This window comes from Simochromis diagramma, unplaced genomic scaffold, assembly GCF_900408965.1.
Source record: "Simochromis diagramma unplaced genomic scaffold, fSimDia1.1 OVJJ01000318.1, whole genome shotgun sequence".
In the NCBI taxonomy this organism is placed as follows: domain Eukaryota; kingdom Metazoa; phylum Chordata; class Actinopteri; order Cichliformes; family Cichlidae; genus Simochromis; species Simochromis diagramma.
In genome coordinates, this window is record NW_024386774.1 from 27,323 (window position 1) to 48,043 (window position 20,721).

At 43.2% G+C, this 20,721-nt stretch overlaps 1 protein-coding gene across 16 annotated transcripts in view; it reads right to left on the reverse strand.

Annotated features, from left to right (window-relative positions):
• The window catches only part of LOC120720303 (protein NLRC3-like), a 22,792-nt gene extending 3,778 nt beyond the window's left edge, over nt 1-19,014 (reverse strand). The window contains exons 1-9 of one of the 16 annotated variants that reach the window (XM_040009916.1): nt 18,965-19,014; nt 17,206-17,341; nt 16,745-16,876; nt 14,800-14,931; nt 12,942-13,183; nt 11,052-12,837; nt 8,808-8,981; nt 6,078-6,254; nt 1,938-2,117 (exon numbers count right to left, since the gene is read on the reverse strand). In XM_040009916.1, the coding sequence (XP_039865850.1) occupies nt 1,938-2,117; nt 6,078-6,254; nt 8,808-8,981; nt 11,052-12,837; nt 12,942-13,183; nt 14,800-14,931; nt 16,745-16,876; nt 17,206-17,315 (2,933 nt within the window). In that variant the 5' untranslated portion in view covers nt 17,316-17,341; nt 18,965-19,014. The other 15 variants (XM_040009925.1, XM_040009932.1, XM_040009961.1 and 12 more) reach the window with 15 other exon arrangements.
• Nucleotides 19,015-20,721: the final 1,707 nt, after the last annotated feature.

A 20,721-nucleotide genomic window follows, 5' to 3' on the forward strand; every position in this document is an offset into this window, starting at 1 on the left:
CTGAATGAAACACTGAATGATTTCAAGCACTTTGTCTAATAAACTTACATCTTTCATTCTTTACAGATTGAGGACTGTGGTTTGTCAGATATTGGCCTTGTTATCTGGCAGCAGCACTGAAGTCAACCCCTCGTATCCCACAGAGGTGGACCTGAGTGGACCTACCAACCTGAGGTTCAGGAGTGAAGCATCTGTGTGGTTTCCTGGAGAATCCCCGATGTCGATTTGAAACTCTGAGGTCAGTCAGCATGTTTGTTGTGCTGAGTGTTGATGTGAAAGTTGTGCTGACACTAAAATGCAGACATCAGGCTGATATTATACTGATCCACACTGAGGTCTTCATGGTAAGTCTGTTTTCTTCTTCTCTGGTTTAGTCCATTGACTGCAGCAGAACAATGTTCACATTTCAAACGTGATGCTCAACGTATGGCCCGCGGCCCACACGCGGCCTGCCCACCTTTCCTGATTCAGAGAGAGGGGACCCTGATTACTGTGTACTTCTTCCTCACAGTTCTAGTATCAGACACCAATGAATAATCCACAGCTGACTGTCTTTGCGGTCAAAGGTCACGGCACACCGCACTCTGTGAAACAGTTTGGAGCAGGAATTCTTGCACATTTACAAACTGACACTGCTGCACGGCATGCTGGGTAATGCTAGCTGCTCAGGTATGGGCGTGCTAACGGCTTTGAGGCTCTGTGGCTGCAGAACACTGAAGAGAGAAAAGGAGGGTGGGATGAAGAAAGAGGCGGAGATGAAGCAGAAGTTTGCTCCAGAGAGGAGCTGTGTCTGTGTGGGCGGGTGATAGGTTGTAGCTTGAACCTATTCGCTGGAACGTTGAAGACAATATAATTACACACGCAAGCAAAACACGAAGTAGGCAAAGTTCTTCTTGTTCTCATTCAATTCAATTCAATTGTATTTATATAGCGCCAAATCACAACAAAAGTCGCCTACGGCGCTTCATTATACAGAGAAAAACCCATATACCTCTGTCTCTCTTCCACAGCATGTCTTCATCCTGTCTTCCTTCTCTCACCCCAACCAGCAGATGGCCCCGCCCCTCCCTGAGCCTGGTTCTGCTGGAGGTTTCTTCCTGTAAAAAGGGAGTTTTTCCTTCCCACTGTCGCCAAAGTGCTTGCTCATAGGGGGTCATATGATTGTTGGGTTTTTCTCTGTATCTATGAAGCGCCTTGAGGCGACTTTTGTTGTGATTTGGCGCTATATAAATAAAATTGAATTGAATTGAATGAGTAACAAGAAGAACTTTGCCTACTTCGTGTTTTGCTTGCTGTGTAATTATATTGTCTTCAACGTTCCAGCGAATAGGTTCAAGCTACAAACCTATCACCCGCCCACATAGACACAGCTCCTCTCTGGAGCTAAACTTCTGCTTCATCTCCGCCTCTTTTCTTCATCCTCCACCTCTCTTTTCTCTTCTTCAGTGTTCTGCAGCCACAGAGCCTCACAGCCGTTAGCACGCCCATACCTGAGCAGCTAGCATTACCCAGCATGCCGTGCAGCAGTGTCAGTTTGTAAATGTGCAAGAATTCCTGCTCCAAACTGTTTCACAGAGTGCTGTGTGCCGTGACCTTTGACCTGCTAAAGACAGTCAGCTGTGGATTATTCATTGTTGTGTCTGATACTTAGAACTGTGAGGAAGAAGCTACACAGTTAATCAGGGTCCCCTCTCTCTGAATCAGGAAAGGTGGGCAGGCCGCGTGTGGGCCGCGGGCCATACGTTGAGTATCACTGTTTGAAATGTGAACATTGTTCTGCTGCAGTCAATGGACTAAACCAGAGAAGAAGAAAACAGACTTTACCATGAAGATCCTCAGTGTGGATCAGTATAATATCAGCCTGATGTCTGCAGTTTAGTGTCAGCACAACTTTCACATCATATTCATCTCAGCACAACTAAAACATGCTGACTGACCTCAGAGTTTCAAATCGACATCGTGGACTCTTCAGGAAACCACACAGATGCTTCACTCCTGTACCCTTCAGGTTGCTGTAGGTTCCACTCAGGTCCACCTCTGTGGGATACGAGGGGTTGGACTTCAGTGCTGCTGCCAGATAATCAAGGCCAATATCTGACAAACCACAGCCCTTCAATCTGTATAAAGAATGAAAGATGTAAGTTTATTAGACAAAGTGCTTGAAATCATTCAGTGTTTCATCATCTGTTCAGAGCTGAAGAAGGTTCAGAATGTAGAAGTTTAGAAAATGGAAACTCCAAACAGCTGAAGCCAACAGGAAGCAGCTTCAAACAAACACAACAAGAGAAAAAACTCTGAATGTTTCACATTAAAGTCGAACATTTCTAACAAGAGTATTTTAAAGACAGCGTCACTGATGATCATCTTCTGCCCAGTAAAACTTTGGTTTTCCACATGTGAGTGTTAATGATGCACAAAGACTGTGAGTGCAAAGAGGGAGCGAGGAGGATGACAGAGAGATGGTACAGGAGCATCAAGAACCCGGCGAGGAAATGAGCAGAAGGACTTTGGAGCCTGTTGGATTGAAGCTTTCACAGAGACGTGTTTGACTGGACACCACCAGGACAGACTTTTAATCCCAGGATTTGGATGAGTTTTCAGTCTTTATGGTCACAAATGATGCTGTAACTCTGTGACTGTCCTGGAACTGTCAGCAGTGTGGTTACGTCCTTTTGACCTGAGTTTCCACAGCTCTTATAACAGCAGTGTACATTCACCTGCAGGCACACGCTGCCTCTGCTTCAGCTCTGTTTATGAAGCACAAACTGCAGGAACCAAACTCAGACTGGCTCATTTCAATCATGTCTGCTTACAAAGACCCTTTGAAACTCTTATCAGTATGTTTCCTGTCCTACTAGGAGGGATCAAACTCTGGACCTTTGTTGTGGATCAGTGAAGGATGCTTAGAAATCCCTCCTGCTGCCTGAGCTTGAACATCATCAGCACTTTAACTCTGAGCAGAGGGACGTGGAAAAGGCCTTCTGTCTTTATCTGACTCAACTGTTTCCTTATGTGGGCTGAAGAAAACACCGTTGTAGACTATATTTATATGAAACATGTATATTTAATGCATTTAATGTATTTGAACCATATTTAATGCATATTACAGGATGTAACAGCTGCATATGTGTCAACAATAACAGCTTTGATTTTGCCCCCTATGAACATTTCTGTAGCTCCAGCCCCTGCAGCAAACGTGTGTGAGAGCAGCCACGGCCCGCTCCTCCATGGTTTCATTCACACTCATCTCATACTGAACACACACACTTTGTAGGAATCATCAGTACTTTGACTGTTTCTCAGGTTAGCTTCAGGTTAGCCATTTAGCATTTCTCCAGTCTGAGTCACAGAGCGTCACATGACGTGACAGAAGCTGATTGGTCAGCTGCAGTGATGGTGGTGGAGCAGCATTAATGATGATGCTGTAGAACAACAGGAACACGGGGATATCAGACTGTTAGTGGGTTTAGCCATTCCTGCTGCACTTTGTCCTTCTTATTGAAGTGAGCTGCTGAGAGCTCACACTGTTCTCTGTAGAAATGATGTCAGTCTGACTCGTCACATGTTTGGAGGCGTGTTTGATGTTTGCTCTTCTGGAAACTCTCAGTATCAAATATGGAAGATGCAAAGGAGACACGCTTCAGTCTGTATGGACCCATTTCTACATGTTTGTACATCAGCTTATCAAATCCTGGCTGCTGTCTTCATTTATTACTCTTCACCTGCTTCACTGTCACTGTGTGGGCGGAGCTGCCTGAGCCCCGCTGTTAGGTTTTGTATTGTTGATTGTCATTTATGCTTAGAAATATTTAACCATATATGCTTAGAGGTGTATAATCAATTGTGTACTGATAGGATGTGTGATCTTTAGCAGGCTGCAAAGGCTTGGTGTGTATTCCACACTGGAATGCACACCTACATCCTGGGAGCATGGGAAGAGGTCGTACCTTGTTTTATTGTTTTATGGCAGGATAAACGTATCTATATCTGTTTTAGGCTAAGTGCCTTTTGTTTAGATGAACTGTTGGACTTCCAGACCAGCAGGTTTAGGGAAGTCATTTATGGGGTCACACTCTGACCCCACACACACACACACAGTATTCTTTGTTCACATGTATACCTATGTAGACGTCATATGTTAATGACCCTATGCATATTCATGTGACCACAATAAAAGGAGTGCTATGGGGAACGACACTTGGCTCCAGGAAGGTCTCCCTCATGCATAACTTTCTGCTTCTTAATTCAGATAAAACTGAGCTTATTGTACTCGGCCCTGAAAAGCTTAGAAATATGGTATCTAACCAGATTCTTACTCTGGATGGCATTACCTTGGCCTCCAGTAACGCTGTGAGGAACCTTTGAGTCATTTGTGACCAGGACATGTCCTTCAACGCACATATTAAACAAATATGTAAGACTGCTTTCTTCCATTTGTGCAACATCTCTAAAATTAGAAATATCCTGTCTCAGAGTGACGCTGAAAAACTAGTTTATGCATTTATTACTTCCAGGCTGGACGACTGTAATTCATTATTATCAGGATGTCCAAAAAACTCCCTGAAAAGCCTTCAGCTAATCCAAAATGCTGCAGCAAGAGTCCTGACAGGGACTAGAAAGAGAGAGCAGATTTCTCCTGTTTTGGCTTCCCTTCATTGGCTTCCTGTTAAATCCAGAATTGAATTCAAAATCCTGCTCCTCACATACAAGGTCTTAAATAATCAGGCCCCATCTTATCTCAATGACCTTGTAGTACCATATCACCCTATTAGAGCACTTCGCTCTCGCTCTGCAGGCCTACTTGTTGTTCCTAGAGTATTTAAAAGTAGAATGGGAGGGAGAGCCTTCAGTTTTCAGGCCCCTCTTCTGTGGAACCAGCTTCCAGTTCGGATTTGGGAGACAGACACTATCTCTACTTTTAAGATTAGGCTTAAAACTTTCCTTTTTGCTAAAGCATATAGTTAGGGCTGGACCAGGTGACCCTGAATCCTCCCTTAGTTATGCTGCAATAGACGTAGGCTGCCGGGGGATTCCCATGATGCATTGAGTTTTTCCTTTCCAGTCACCTTTCTCACTCACTATGTGTTAACAGACCTCTCTGCATTGAATCATATCTGTTATTAACCTCTGTCTCTCTTCCACAGCATGTCTTCATCCTGTCTTCCTTCTCTCACCCCAACCGGTCGCAGCAGATGGCCCCGCCCCTCCCTGAGCCTGGTTCTGCTGGAGGTTTCTTCCTGTAAAAAGGGAGTTTTTCCTTCCCACTGTCGCCAAAGTGCTTGCTCATAGGGGGTCATATGATTGTTGGGTTTTTCTCTGTATCTATGAAGCGCCTTGAGGCGACTTTTGTTGTGATTTGGCGCTATATAAATACAATTGAATTGAATTGAATGAGTAACAAGAAGAACTTTGCCTACTTCGTGTTTTGCTTGCTGTGTAATTATATTGTCTTCAACGTTCCAGCGAATAGGTTCAAGCTACAAACCTATCACCCGCCCACACAGAAACATCTCCTCTCTGGAGCTAAACTTCTGCTTCATCTCCGCCTCTTTTCTTCATCCTCCATCTCTTTTTTCTCTTCTTCAGTGTTCTGCAGCCACAGAGCCTCACAGCCGTTAGCACGCCCATACCTGAGCAGCTAGCATTACCCAGCATGCCGTGCAGCAGTGTCAGTTTGTAAATCTGCAAGAATTCCTGCTCCAAACTGTTTCACAGAGTGCTGTGTGCCGTGACCTTTGACCTGCTAAAGACAGTCAGCTGTGGATTATTCATTGTTGTGTCTGATACTTAGAACTGTGAGGAAGAAGCTACACAGTTAATCAGGGTCCCCTCTCCCTGAATCAGGAAAGGTGGGCAGGCCGCGTGTGGGCCGCGGGCCATACGTTGAGCATCACTGTTTGAAATGTGAACATTGTTCTGCTGCAGTCAATGGACTAAACCAGAGAAGAAGAAAACAGACTTTACCATGAAGATCCTCAGTGTGGATCAGTATAATATCAGCCTGATGTCTGCAGTTTAGTGTCAGCACAACTTTCACATCATATTCATCTCAGCACAACTAAAACATGCTGACTGACCTCAGAGTTTCAAGTTTACATCCTGGACTCTCCAGGAAACCACACAGATGCTTCACTCCTGGATCCTGCAGGTTGTTGTTGTTTCTCAGGTCCAGCTCTCTCAGATGGGAGGGGTTGGACTTCAGTGCTGCTGCCAGATAATCAAGGCCAATATCTGACAAACCACAGTCCATCAATCTGTATAAAGAATGAAAGATGTAAGTTTATTAGACAAAGTGCTTGAAATCATTCAGTGTTTCATCATCTGTTCAGAGCTGAAGAAGGTTCAGAATGTAGAAGTTTAGAAAATGGAAACTCCAAACAGCTGAAGTCAACAGGAAGCAGCTTCAAACAAACACAACAAGAGAAAAAACTCTGAATGTTTCACATTAAAGTCGTACATTTCTCATAAAAACAGGACAAAGACTTGAAAAAGTCGTGTTTTTCCTTCCAGGAACCACATGGCTTCACTTTTAAAGGTGAAGTGTGAAAGAAATGGACATATTTGAAGTCCAACACCTTTTTCCAGTCACATTATTAAAGCAGACAAACTACAAGCTCATTTTCATTCCAACAAGTCATCTTCTGACCTGGACTAACAACACTGGTCTCTATGTGCAGCTGGCTGTGAGACCAGTGCTCAGGGAGCGTCTACAAAGTGCAACACTGAAAGAACATCACACACTCATTTGCTTCCAGCACTTTCACACAAACATCTATTGTCATCATTCATGTTTCTGCTCCTCTGGATTCACACGGAGCCTCTGCTCATGCCGTTGCCATGGTGAATCATAGTATGTGGCTCCATAACTCAGACTGAGCATGCTCAGAGCTGATTGGCCTGACTCTGATCAGCTGATCTAGAAGAGGAAACTCTGCTATATGTACATTATTACATCTACACCTGAATCACAACACTCACACAAATATATCAACTGTGTTTAATATTTTGGCACGTAGATCATTCATGTGCTTCAGCTCTTCTTACATTTTACCACCAACATGTTTCAAAAGGAGCAGCTTTTACTTTGAAGGCCAGCTGTCTCTGTTTCCTGTTTTCATTGTTGGAACAAGTCGATGCTTCAGTGCTTTGAATTGTGTTACACAAAGAAAAGCAAAGTTTTCACGTTGTTCAGGCAGAATCGAGCGTTGAAGAATGAATTCACACGTCAATAAACATTTTCATCAGCACAAGCAGGACAATGAAAGCAGGAAATACCCCAAACTGCCATTTCTCATTCTACAACTTCAACAACTGCACATGAATTATACTTCATACACAGACCCACAGTCTCTGATTGCTCTGAAATCTCACTGACAGCCAATAGAAATAAAGAAAAGTCCAGACTGACAGTCTCTGTGGGGTTAGGCAGTGAACTGCTCACGCTGCGTTCAAGTGCATCACAAACTATTGGAATTGGATCCAACTTTGTGAAGCAGATTTCTTCTCAGCTGCTGTTTTGAACATTTCCTCATGAACTGTATTAAACTCTGTAAATGAACTGAGAACTATTTCTACATTTGAAACTATGGATTCATTTTCCCGTTCACTTCTGTACCTTAGTGTATAAATGAATGTTAGACTGGGCTCCATGGAAACACTTGGACTGGTCTCAGCTGCCTTCTTTCTGTAGTCATTCCAACAGAGTCCTTTCTCTTCTCCAGCTTCTGTTTGAAATCCTCTCACAGAGCCTGAATCCTGCTTTGCTGTCATGTTTGGGCCTGTGTTCGGCTGCTCTGTGTTCCTCTGCTTTAACACACACCTCACCACAGCAGCTGTGTGGGTCGTCTCTGTAGCAGCCAGATCAGCTTCTGATACATGAACATCGTCACAGCTCCTAACTTCACCTTTATTAGCTTTGACATTCATGTCTTTCTTTTCTCTCTCTCTGTTTCCACACAAGCTCAAAGTCTCTGCAGCCTGTTTTTATCTGCTATCATCAGATCTCCAACAGCCTCATTCACATCCCTCACACACTCTACAGCCTCACCAGTACTAACTTCATCTTCACTGACTGATGGAGCACAACATGAACCTGTGGAGGCTGAAAAGCTGTCCTGTCAAACATCTCCCCATCACCACTCCACTTCTGTCAGCCTTTAAATGAACCCTGCTCAAGTCTGTCACTTCCACAGTGGGGCAAAAAAGTATTTAGTCAGCCACCGATTGTGCAAGTTCCCCAACTTAAAATGATGACAGAGGTCAATAATTTGCACCAGAGGTAAACCCTCGATGGGCCTTCGGGGAAGAGGCCATTTAATCTCTTGGCCTTTGCTACTCTGGTGTATTTTTTCAGCCCAGTGGCCAGAGCCGTCAACCACTGTTTAGCAGTTTCTAGACCCTCAGTTACAGACATCGTTTTTGTGTCTGTTATTCATCTAGGACCCATCTCTCATGACACATGTTCGTTAGTTAACTGATTAAGATCCTTCCAAAACTTCCCTAACTTTGTCTTCCAGCCTTCTTCTCAATGTATCCCTTTCTCTACATTTATTGTTGATTTCATACCTACGAGCTTCTAATGATTAGTGTGGCAGCAAATGCAGAATCCAATAGCTCATACAGTATTTGGAGCCAAGAGGAAAAACTGTTGTTCAGTCGTTTGGAAAGACACAACATTTCTGAAAGCACTCAAACTTCTTCACATTTGTCTTCAGACACATCCTGAACATTTAGGAACTAAAGAAAGTTTCAAACATCAAAGATCTGAAATATAGAAAAACAACAACAGCTGCAGTCAGTGAACTCACCTCAGAGTCTCCAGTCGACAGTTTGGACTCTCCAGTCCAGCACACAGAAGCTTCACTGCTGAATCCTGCAGCTTGTTCTTACTCATCTCCAGCTCTGTCAGATGGGAGGGGATGGACTTCAGGGCCGAGGCCACAACTTCACAGTGAGTCCCTGAGAGTCCACAGTCAGTCAGTCTGTGATCATAGAAAATATAAAATATGTTATTATAAAAGCAGAAAGTCTGCATTATAAACACAGACTGAATGTATATGAAGACAAAACAGAGTGAGGTCATAATCTGATGAACATCTGCTCTTCACATCTGTGCTTCAGCTCCTCTTACTGTGTTTGACATGACACAACGATTGAGTCTCTCTCAGACCTGCAGACTTTTAATGAGAATCTTTGTTTGGCCTTAATCTGCAGATGAAGGAGGAAGATGGCGTCACATTTAGGCTTCCATAATGTCCACAGTCTGTCACTGAGATCTGATCCAGAGTCAGAGTGAAGACACACATTTGGACTGTTTCCTGTCTTAATTCTAGAACATTTTGAATGAGCTCAGCTCAGTGAAGAGTTCCAGCTGGAAAGATGATCTCTGTTTGCTACCTGCTGCTGTCAGGTACGACTGTTCACGTCCACACGCAGGAAAAATCTGCTGACTGTCACCAAACGGAGCAGAAATCTCATCACTGGACAATAATGATGAATGAACTCAGAGCTGCTGATATCACATCTGATTTCAGGGGAACTAAACACACAAATGATTGGCTCGTTTTAGCTTTCTGAGCCATTAGTCTGCAGGTTTATCACTAGTTGGCAGAAACAGATTTGTATTAATGTTCAGCGCTTCAGTGTTTATGACTCCAGATCCAGGTGACAGCAAGTCAAAATGATGTTACCCGTCTGTGTCCAGCAGCAGCCTTTGAATATTGTTATAAACTCACATGGATCAGTTTGTCTTTGATTGGTTTGTAAAGTTCAAATTCATTTATATTCATCAACTCTAAATGAAAAATGTTTTTCTTCTTCTATGTTTATTATTAGAGTAACAAATTCTTATAGTTTCCTGCTGTTGAGAATTTCAGTGTAAAACCACTCGGACCTGTGCATCACTGCACACTGTGAAAGTATTACTGCAGTTTAATCTATAATCCTAATCAGTGTGTTTACTGGACTGTAGTCAGACCTCCGTTATACCAAAGGAAACACTGAACGTCTTCAAAGTCACAATAAATTTATAATAAATGCTAATAAATACTGGAGTGTTAGAAAAGATGCTTCCAGTGTGTTTGTCTTTGATAGGGTTTATTCTGTTCGTCTACAGTCTGACCACTTGGGGGCGCTTTTGTCTCTTTTGCTCTGAGCCTTGGGTTTATTCAAACTGATTTTAATAAACTATTTTCTGCAAGCTGAAGCTTCATCTCCATCTCCAGTGGTTGTTGCATATTTTATGACTATATTAGTAACAGTCAGAGAGTTTAGAGTAAATTAGATCTTCACGTTTGATTTTTGACACAACATAAATGGTGAGCCAGTGTCAGAGGAAGTGACAGCATCCACCGAGAACCAGGGGGAGTGGGAGGACTGGGGGACCAGGCCAACAAAAAGGTGATCACTGACACAGGTCAGCAAACATTTGCTCATTTGGTGTCTTAGAGCAGAATCCGCCCAGCTTTGTCGTCCATGGTTGCTCTTTCAAAGGAATCTAGTTACATATTATTTTACTTAATGATCTACTGACACCACTGACTATGCAGGACAACCCCACGTCTGGAGCCAGTGCACATGTGCAGTTCAATTACTGGGCAGGTTCTGAAGATGGCCGAGCTGTTGAGGACAAAGTTACTAATGTGAAGCTAATGTAGTTAATCAAGATCTTCATAACTATGTGGAGCACAGTGTGCTTTCACCGTGGAGAAATCACACTGAAGAACTCGGCACACATTTTGGGGACCTTTCTGTTTGTTGCTACAATCTGCAAATTTCATTAAAAGTTTAATAAACTATCATCTGGTCTTTATTTTTAGTTAGCACATACCTTAAAATCTCTAAGCTGTAAGCTAATGATAGTTATATAACAGCAGATGTATGCTGGTGCAATAAGCTGTATGTTTTATTTTTGATCTGATTAGTCAAATAATCACAAAAATAATTGTTTGTGGCAGCCCTAGTGTGACCTCAAATAAGAAATGATTGCAGTTTATGACTGAGTAACTAAACTATCACCAACTGATAATATTAATGATCACATCTGGACTCACCGAGCCTTTCTGCAGTTCCTCACAGCTGGAATCAGTCTCAGTCGTCCCTCTACTGATGTTTTGTACTTCTTCAGGTCCAACTCATCCAGAACCTCCTCTGACATCTGCAGCATGAAGGCCAGAGCTGAGCAGTGGATCTCAGAGAGTTCCTTTGATTTGTTCTCTGACTTCAGGAACTCTTGGATCTCCTGATGTACTGAGAGGTCGTTCATCTCCATCAGACAGTGGAAGATGTTGATGCTTCTGTCAGGAGAGGATTTTGTCTTCCTTTCTTTTAGATTCTTGATGACTCTCTGGATGGTTTCTGGACTGTTCTCTGTCTGACCCAGCAGACCTCCTAAGAGTCTCTGGTTGGACTCCAGACAGAGGCCATGAAGGAAGCGGACAAACAGGTCCAGATGACCATTTTTACTCCTGAAGGATTTTGTTAGTGTTTCCATCAAAAAATTGTCCAGAGATGACTCCTTGTATTTTCTTCCCAGGAAGTCCTTCAGCACCTCTGACTTCCTGTTGGTGAAACAGTGGAACATGTAGACTGCAGCCAGAAACTCCTGGATGCTCAGATGAACAAAGCAGTAGACTGGTTTCTGGAAGATCACACACTCTCTTTTGAAGATCTCTGTACAAACTCCTGAGTACACCGAGGCCTCTGTCACATCCAGACCACACTGCTCCAGGTCTTCTTGGTAGAACATGATGTTTCCTTTCTCCAGATGTTCAAACGCCAGCCTCCCCAGCTTCAGAAGAACTTCCCTGTCAGCCTCCGTCAGCTCCTGTGGACTCGTCTCATGTCCCTCGTGGTACTTGTTCTTCTTCCTCTTTGTCTGAACCAGCAGGAAGTGTGAGTACATGTCAGTCAGGGTCTTGGGCAGCTCTCCTCTCTGCTCTGTAGTCAACATGTGCTCCAGAACTGTAGCAGTGATCCAGCAGAAGACTGGGATTCTACACATGATGTGGAGGCTCCTGGATGTCTTCATGTGGGAGATGATTCTGCTGGACAGCTCTTTATCACTGAATCTCCTCCTGAAGTACTCCTCCTTCTGGGCGTCAGTGAAGCCTCGTACTTCTGTTAGCCTGTCAACACATGTAGGAGGGATCTGATTGGCTGCTGCGGGTCGGGAAGTTATCCAGACGAGAGCCGAGGGAAGCAGATTCCCCTGGATAAGGTTTGTCAGCAGCTGGCTGACTGATGACTTCTGTGTGACATCAGACAGCAGCTTCCTGTTGGTGAAATCCAATGAAAGTCTGCTTTCATCCAGGCCGTCAAAGATGAACAAAAGCTGAGAGACAGCCAGCTTCTCTGCTGTGACCTTCTGTAGTGTTGGATGGAAAACATGGAGCAGCTCCAGAAGACTGTACTGCTCATCTCTGATCAGGTTCAGCTCCCTGAATGAAAGCAGAACCACCACACTGACATGTTGGTTCTCCAAGCCCTCTGCCCAGTCCAGAGTGAACTTCTGCACTGAGAAGGTTTTTCCAACACCAGCCACGCCGTTGGTCAGAACCACTCTGATGGGTCTCTGTTGGTCAGGTAAGGCTTTAAAGATGTCCTGGCACCTGATTGGAGTGTCATGGAGGGCGTCCATCTTGGAAGCTGTCTCCAGCTGCCTCACCTCATGTTGGCTATGAACCTCTTCACTCTGTCCCTCTGTGATGTAGAGCTCAGTGTAGATCCTGTTGAGGAGGGTTCTACTTCCTCTTTCATCACTTCCTTCAGTCACACGTTCACATCTCCTCCTCAGACTGATCTTATGTTCATCTAAAACCTCCTGCAGACCAACATCTGCTGAAAGAAAGAAAAACAGAAAGAAAACTCTTCAATGTCTGAACAACAACAAGAAGTCCAGTTTTCAGAAATGAGTCCATCAGCAGACAGATGTTCAGTCTTACTTTGTACACAGCTGCTCTGACTGGCTGTCTGCAGTCCAGCTCTGCTTCTGGATCTTTCTCCACACTGGGGACAGGACCAGTCTCCTGATGAAGCAGACTGGTCCCAGTATGAGGAGATGCACTGTCTGCAGAACCAGTGTCCACAGCTGGTAGAGACTGGATCCTTCAGGACGTCCTGACACAAAGCACAGCAGGACAGCTGCTCCTCCTCACAGACACCACTCCTCTTCCTCTTCCTCCCTCTGTGAACACATTTCTTTATCACTAAAATCATTGACTGTCAGTGACAAACATCCAGATTTGATGACACTGTGCAGAAGCTCTGATGGTCACAGAGAAAAGTCAAAGTGGAGAAACTTGTGTTTGAGTTCAGAATCCAAGTTTCCTTTGCTGTTCCTGCCTGTCTTATTAAACACAGAGTGATCAGCCTACAAACTCCACAGTAAAAGCCTTCATCACAGAGCTGATTATGTCCTTCACTGGATGTACTGGAAGTTTGGGATCCATCACTTTCAACTGACCTTTGACCTCCTCTAAAAACTGTGGTGGAGCAGCGGTGTCACATTCAGAGCTTTATTTTGAAAGAGTTCAGTCATCAGGAAGTGAACTTCTGGGTTCTGATTTCCTTTCTATTATTTTACAGAAGTGAAGAAGAAGAACTAAAAGCTTTGAAATGATCTGAGTGATATTTTTGAACATTGCCACCAAATTGAGTTCAGCCTCCAGCAGTAACTTTGTTTCATGATGCCTCCCTGATGATGTGATGTTTGATTACAAACCTGTTTATGTGTTAGACATTAATCACATGAACACAGGCAGAAAAAAGAAGCCAATGAAACAAATGACAGAAACGTGTTCATTCACTGCCATGATCCATATTTGATATGTACAGATGTTTGTAAAGAACACGTGTGCAGCGCTTTGTTCTGAGTATCTGCTGTCAGCACACAGTGCAGCAATAACTACAACCACACGTTTCTGTAGATCCTGAACATCAGCCTGGAGGAATCTGACCTCAGGTCTGCACACAGAGGAGCTTCACCTCTGGGATGATGCTGGCTTCAGCTCCTTCTACAATCAGGCAGAAGCTTCTGCACCATCAGGACACAAACAGAGAGGAGCTTCTATCCTCAGACCATCCAAGTCCTAAATCAGAACATGCTCCCCTCATAGCATCACCATCAGGGTTTAAACAGGACCTTACATCATGTTCTTGTCTCACTGTCATATTTCAGATCATGTCTGATTCATTATGACGTCACACGCTGCTACACTGATCCTGCTGCTTCATTACTGCTGATATTACTCTGCTCACTCTGTTCAGTTACTCTGTTTACATCACTTTGCACATTTGCTTTGTTCTGCTTGCACTGCTCTGTCAGTACATGCTGTGCTAATGTGGCACAAAGCACTTTAACATTACATCTGCACAATGTTTCATTATTTCATTTAATGATTGTTTCTAATGTTTTGTCCAGTCACAGGAGCAGCTCAGCACATTTCACTGTGTTGTACGTGTATGACGATGCCTGTGACAAATAAACAGCCTCGGACTCTTCAATCTTCTGCATTTCTTTGGAGATCAGCTCAGTGGCCTGTTGAGACCATCTTTCTGTTTCTGATGACTCAGTTCAGATTATTATCCTGATACTTTCTTTTAAAATGTGATGAAATCATTTATCTGATGTTCTGACACAAATACACCAAAACGATCCCAAACAGCATAAACCACCACGTTACACACAGTGTAATAAAAACACAGGCAACTACAAATAAAAACACTTTTAAAATATAAACTAAAATTACAAAGTGGTCACAGAATTTCAAACACCCGTAAATGAGTCAGCAGCTCTCTTACATGGTCAGCTGAGCTCCATGAATGAAGAACATTGTTGCTGCAGGTTCATCACTGAAGGCTGGAGGATATTCTCTGGACCAGTCACTCCTCATAGACACACAGCTGGATGCTGGAGACTGTGACCTCTGACCTCTGCAAATACAACCACATTGCATTCATTTCACATCAATTAGTACACCACAAAAGGCATGCAAGAAACACAGTATGAAGGCAAACTTCTGGCTTCAATAACATTCAACAGGTCAGGTGGAAACTTTTCTCAGATTTGATTCATGTTTTTATAGAACGATCCAGCTAAAACAAATATACCATTAGGTCAGGGGTCAGCAACCTTTAGGACCCAAAGAGCCATTTGGAGCCAGTTTCCACGCAAAAGAAAACACTGGGAGCCACAAATACTTTTTGACGTCTAGAATGAAGATAACACTGTATATACTGATTTTTACCTTTATGCTTTGTGTGAACAACTAAGGTGTGTTGCTTATGAAATCCATGAAGTGCTACAGAGAAAATTACATGTTATTTATGTAATGAACACATTTGAACTCTTAAAGAAATATAACAAAAGGAAAGACACCCAGCTGAACTAAAATGATGTAGCAAACAAAAGCTGCTGTGAGCCGCCACCCTTATATCTCCTTTGTGCTTTTGGAGCCTTGACCTGACTTTTAAAAAATAATTGGAAAAAAAGCTCTATGCTGCTGAAAGATGAAAAATAGATATTTGCAAAATTCTGCCTAAATATGTATTTTACCTGGTTAATGTGTGTGGCGGGGCGTGGTCTGCAGCGCCGCTGCAGGGGAGGCGGACGCACCTGAGCGGCACCCGCAATCACGCCTCGCCGCCTTAACGTCTGTGCTGTTGTGTGTCGGGCTGTGAGCTGCAAAGCTACAGCCGGCTGTGTGCGTACAGCAACGTGTGAAAAGTGGTCAATAAAGAGAAGCTGAAAAGCGTGTTCATGCAAACATCGTCGGGTCTGCCGTGATATGTTTACAACGGGACTTCTGCTCCTGAACCTCTGCGCACAGCGTCTGCAGGTCGGGGCTGTACGAAGTCACTTTCATCTTTACAGGACTGTAAGCTGTCGTCTGTGAGGCGTGAGCGGTGTTTGTTTTTAACATAGTTCACGGTGGAGAACAGCTGCTGACATAATGTGGATCTGAAGATCCATAATTGGCCTACCTGGGGCTGAAAGTCTCGATAAATGCACGGCGTTTCGGCGGGTACACCGGCTTCCGCGAGTGTGACGCTTATTTGAGCGATGAAAAAATAATAAAATATAATTTTAATTTTATATTTCAAAATCACAATAATCTTCCAATTTAGAACTACAAGTTAAAAAAGAACATAAATAAAATACACTTCAGCTAAATACTTCTAATTTATTTTCCCAAACCACGAGGAGCCGCACTGTAAGGACTAAATAGCCGCAGGTTGCCGACCCCTGCATTAGTGTTAGTCAATGTTGCAACTGAACTGAAAAACTAAATATTTTGGTCAGGTCCAAAGAAACAAAGTCACTATTAATACAACACAACCCCCCAAAAAAGAGCCATGTAGACCCCGGGCTCTATGGGTCTTGTGCTCGGAGCTTGTTCCTGTGCTGCCATGATTAGTGCCTCTGTGCTGTCTTTCAGTCCAGCTTTGTTCAGCCACTGGTAGGATTTCTGGATGTCAACCACTTCCTCTGCCTGCTGGTGGTGCAAACTGTGTTGTTCTGAGTTTCATTGGACGTCTTTGTCCAAAGCACCAGACAAAGGGCAAAGTAGATGCATTTGCATCAGCGGGAAAATACACCCCAAACTAGCATCATCATTATACAACTTTAACAACTGCCACTAAATGATACTTCATACACAGACCAGTGTTAGGTTAAGTTATGATGTCACTGGCAGAACACATTTATAGAAACAACCTTTGAACTCTGAGTCAGCAGCTCTCTTACATGGTCAGCTGAGCTCCATGACTGAAGAACATTGTTGCTGCAGGTTCATGACTGAAGTGTGGAGGTCTGTTTCTGGACGAGTCACTCCTCACAGACACACAGCTGGATGCTGGAGACTGTGACCTCTGACCTCTGCAAACACAAACATCAATAACTGATCAGTTCTCTCTGACAGCCATGTGATCAGCTGATCCCTCTGTGATATTGTGTCTGCCTCATAACGCTGACAGGTCAGCCAATCATCAGCCAGTTTTTTCTGTCTCTGAATGAACTCAGTTTGTTCTCAGCTCTTCTCTCTGATTCTGCTGCACTGACTTCACTTAAACTTACAGAGTTCAGATCTTAGCAAGAAAACAAGTCAATAAAAATCAAACTCAGATCAAACAGTTTGAACCAATCACAGATCAATGATTCTGTCATGGTTATGTTGAAATGACTAATAAAGTTAGTAGTGTTCTTACATTGTTGCTGCAGGTCCATGACTGTAAGGTGGAGGTGTTTGTGTAACTCCGTCACTCCTCACAGACACACAGCTGGATGCTGCAGATGCTGCTCCGTCCTCTTCCTCCATCTTCTTGATGTCAGGGTGGAGTTAGTCTGAGAGGTAAACACACACACTCAGAGGTGCTGTTGTACTGGAAGCATCACACTGACGGCTTTCTAATGTTGGAGCTTTGGCCCTAAAGTCCAAACCAGTTATTTTAGAGGCTCAAAGCCTTTAAAAAACACCAAAACCATCACATTATTTAATAAGTACATGATCAGGTGGATGAAGGAACTCAGTGTGTTTGGGATCATCATCATGGTGAGGAGCCCACATGTTACGGCTCCTTTGGAGAGAAGCTGAGGATCACTGCAGGAAGTGAGCTCATGAAACCAAACTGCTGTTTGTGAGCAGGATGACTCTGTTATTGGACCTGCTCTGTGTTCTACATATGATCAATACTTCAAATATCTGTAAACATCTCATCTTATATTTGTTGCACTTGGTCACATCTGTCTTTAAAAATAGATTTTAATGTCACTGAGAGTTCTTTTCTACCTTTATTGATTTATTTTGGAATAAATTAAATATAAAGGTGCCAAAAACTGCCTGCAGCTTCTGCTCTGTGACAGGAAACTACTGTCAGGCTCAAAATGACTTCAGATTATTCATCACAGAGTGTTTATAGATCACAGGACACGTTACAGTTTTACTCTCGATGTTTTAGTTTAAAAAATGGCCTGCATTTGTATAGCGCTTTTCTAGTCCCTAAGGACCCCAAAGGGATTCACACTACATTCGGTCATTCACACATTCACACACTGGTGATGGCAGCTACATTGTAGCCACAGCTGCCCTGGGGCGCACTGACAGAGGCGAGGCTGCCGGACACTGGCGCCACCGGGCCCTCTGACCATCACCAGTAGGTAAACATGGGGTTAATATCTTGCCCAAGGATATTTGGCATGCAGCCAGGAGGCAGCCTGGGATCGAACCACCAACCTTCTGATTAGTGGCTGACTTGCTCTGCCACCTGAGCAACAGACACCCCAGAATGACGTGATAAGGTCTTACTGTGAATCTGCGCGCTCATTGGATAATAACTTGAGACTGACAGGTGGTTATCCAATCAGCGTGCGGCCTTACGGACATAAAACTCTTAAAGTTTGTTTCTGAAGGGATTTTCAGATCAGACCTGATGTTTCTGCCTACAGCCTGTTTACCGATATAATCAATATCAGATATCAGAGCAACAGAAACCTCGGTGATCAGGACGCCGGGACTGAGAACAGGAAGTGGCTCAAACAGTTTAAAGTCAGCCTGAAATGAGTTTCTGTCGCTATTTTTTTGTCGTGATAAGGGCGGGTCTTACTGTGAACCTGTATGCTCATTGGCTAATAACTTGAGATTGACAAGCCGTTATCCAATGAGCTCGCGGCTTCTCCCAACATAAAGTAGTTTCCTTTGAAAAACCAAAGTCTGATTATTTTTGCCTCCACTGACGGAGCCTGTTGTTCCCGCCACAGAGACACAGTAATGTCAGAGCGGTGTTAACACTCACCTGCCTCAGCACAGCTCTCACTCTCCTCCTGCTCTCTCAGCTAAACTCACTTCCTCTCTACTTACAGGAAACCAGCGCTCAGAGGAGCCGAGCGGCCTCACGTTTCACCCACAGACACGAACAGCGTGGAATTATTTTATGTCATAAGAAGAAACATATTCATGTTAACACTCACCTGCCTCAGCTCCACCTTCCTCCTCCTGCTGATCTGAACGGAGGATCAACACTTTCACTTTCAAGGTTCAAGGTTCTTTATTTGTCATATGCATAGTTATACAAGTATAACACACAGTGAAATGTAGCCTGACACGCTCCTCGACATGTGCAAAAATTGGGGGGGGGGGGGGTAGAGGAAGAACATTTTATATATATATATAGTATATACATTGGGTGAATGTGCAGTAGTAGCAGCAAGCAGGTGAATTCTGTACATTAATATGAATAGACATCTGACTATTTTACAGGATAGACAATATAAACATATTTAAAATTAAAGAAATTTGAATGTACATGTTCACTACTCCTCCCTAAACACAGAGGATGCTGGGACTTGTAGTTTTTACCTTGTGTGATATTTATGGCTGTGACACTAAATCACAGCATGAAAACTTCCTGCAAATATGTCACAGGCGATAAAAGTTTCACATTAAAGGTGAAGTTATTTTTCTGTCTCATGTTCAATAAACAGTGAGCTGGGAAAACTGAAGAACAGACTTCAGACGTTCCCTGCAGAGTTTCTGCTGCTCGGTCGTCTGCATGTTGCTGAGACTGAGCTGATGATGAAGCTGTGATGGGTTTATGGCACGTTTGGTTCTGGAGAAGAGTTTTACTGCCGGTGCAGGTGAAATGATCAGAGGTTACAGCCTCTGGTTAAAGTGGAGGCAGCGATCAGGACGGCTGAGCAGCAGAGGTCTCGAGGGTCCTAAAGTGTAAAAGCATCAGTGTTAGTAACACAAAGATCACAGAATGGGATCATCCACACAACACTAACATCTAAATCCACGGCAGGAACTCTTCCAGTGTCCTGAAAAATCTGTGTGCACGATGCTGAGATTAAAATCTGTCTGCTCATCTTAATGCAATATTGTGAAGTTACAATTATTTTCTGTAAAAAGCATTTTTATTTTTGTATATAAATAAATGTTGATGTTGTGCTTTGGGATTGTGTGCTTCAATTTTACTTATAATGTGCCAAATGACTGCAACAGGCGGCTTAAGGCGATGCCATCCAGAGTAAGGATCTTGTTAGCCACAGTGTTTCTAAGATTTTTACGCCCCGTTACAATAACCTCAGTTTATCTGAACTTAGAAGCAGAAAATTAAAGCTCATTATGTGTCTAAGACATCCCGGCAGTTTAACCAATAAAAGTGGGTATCATATGCATAGCAGTGAAAATGTATGCTATGTCTTCTAAAGCTCGTATAATGTAAACAGAACTGGTCTTTGCACAGAAGCCTGTGGAGCTTCATAATTAACCTCAGGGTGTGAAGAGGACTCTCCATTTAATAATAGCTGTAATAAAATGTTCTGGCCAACGGTGTTAAACGCTGCACTTGGGTCTAGCAGGGAAGATTTCAACTTTTCAATATGAATGAAGGCTGAAAACTGATTAGATTAATGTCTGATGATCTTTTCTGTGCTTCTTCAAGTTTGTAACACCGAACATATTAAAGGATGATATAAGGTTCACAGGAAGAGTTTAATTAGACACACTTACTATTTTTCTTTATACTCTTTCTTTCTTGACATGTTTAATATGATTACTATCAGAGGAGAAAATGACCCTTGTGTAGTTTAAAAACGTTTTATTTAATCAAACTGTAATGTTGTTGAACTCTGACGGACGTGTCTTTTAATCTTGTCAACAAATCCTTAATCACCTAAATGTGCCATTTATCATCTTGTAAAATGTTCCCTCTGCTTCTGTTGCA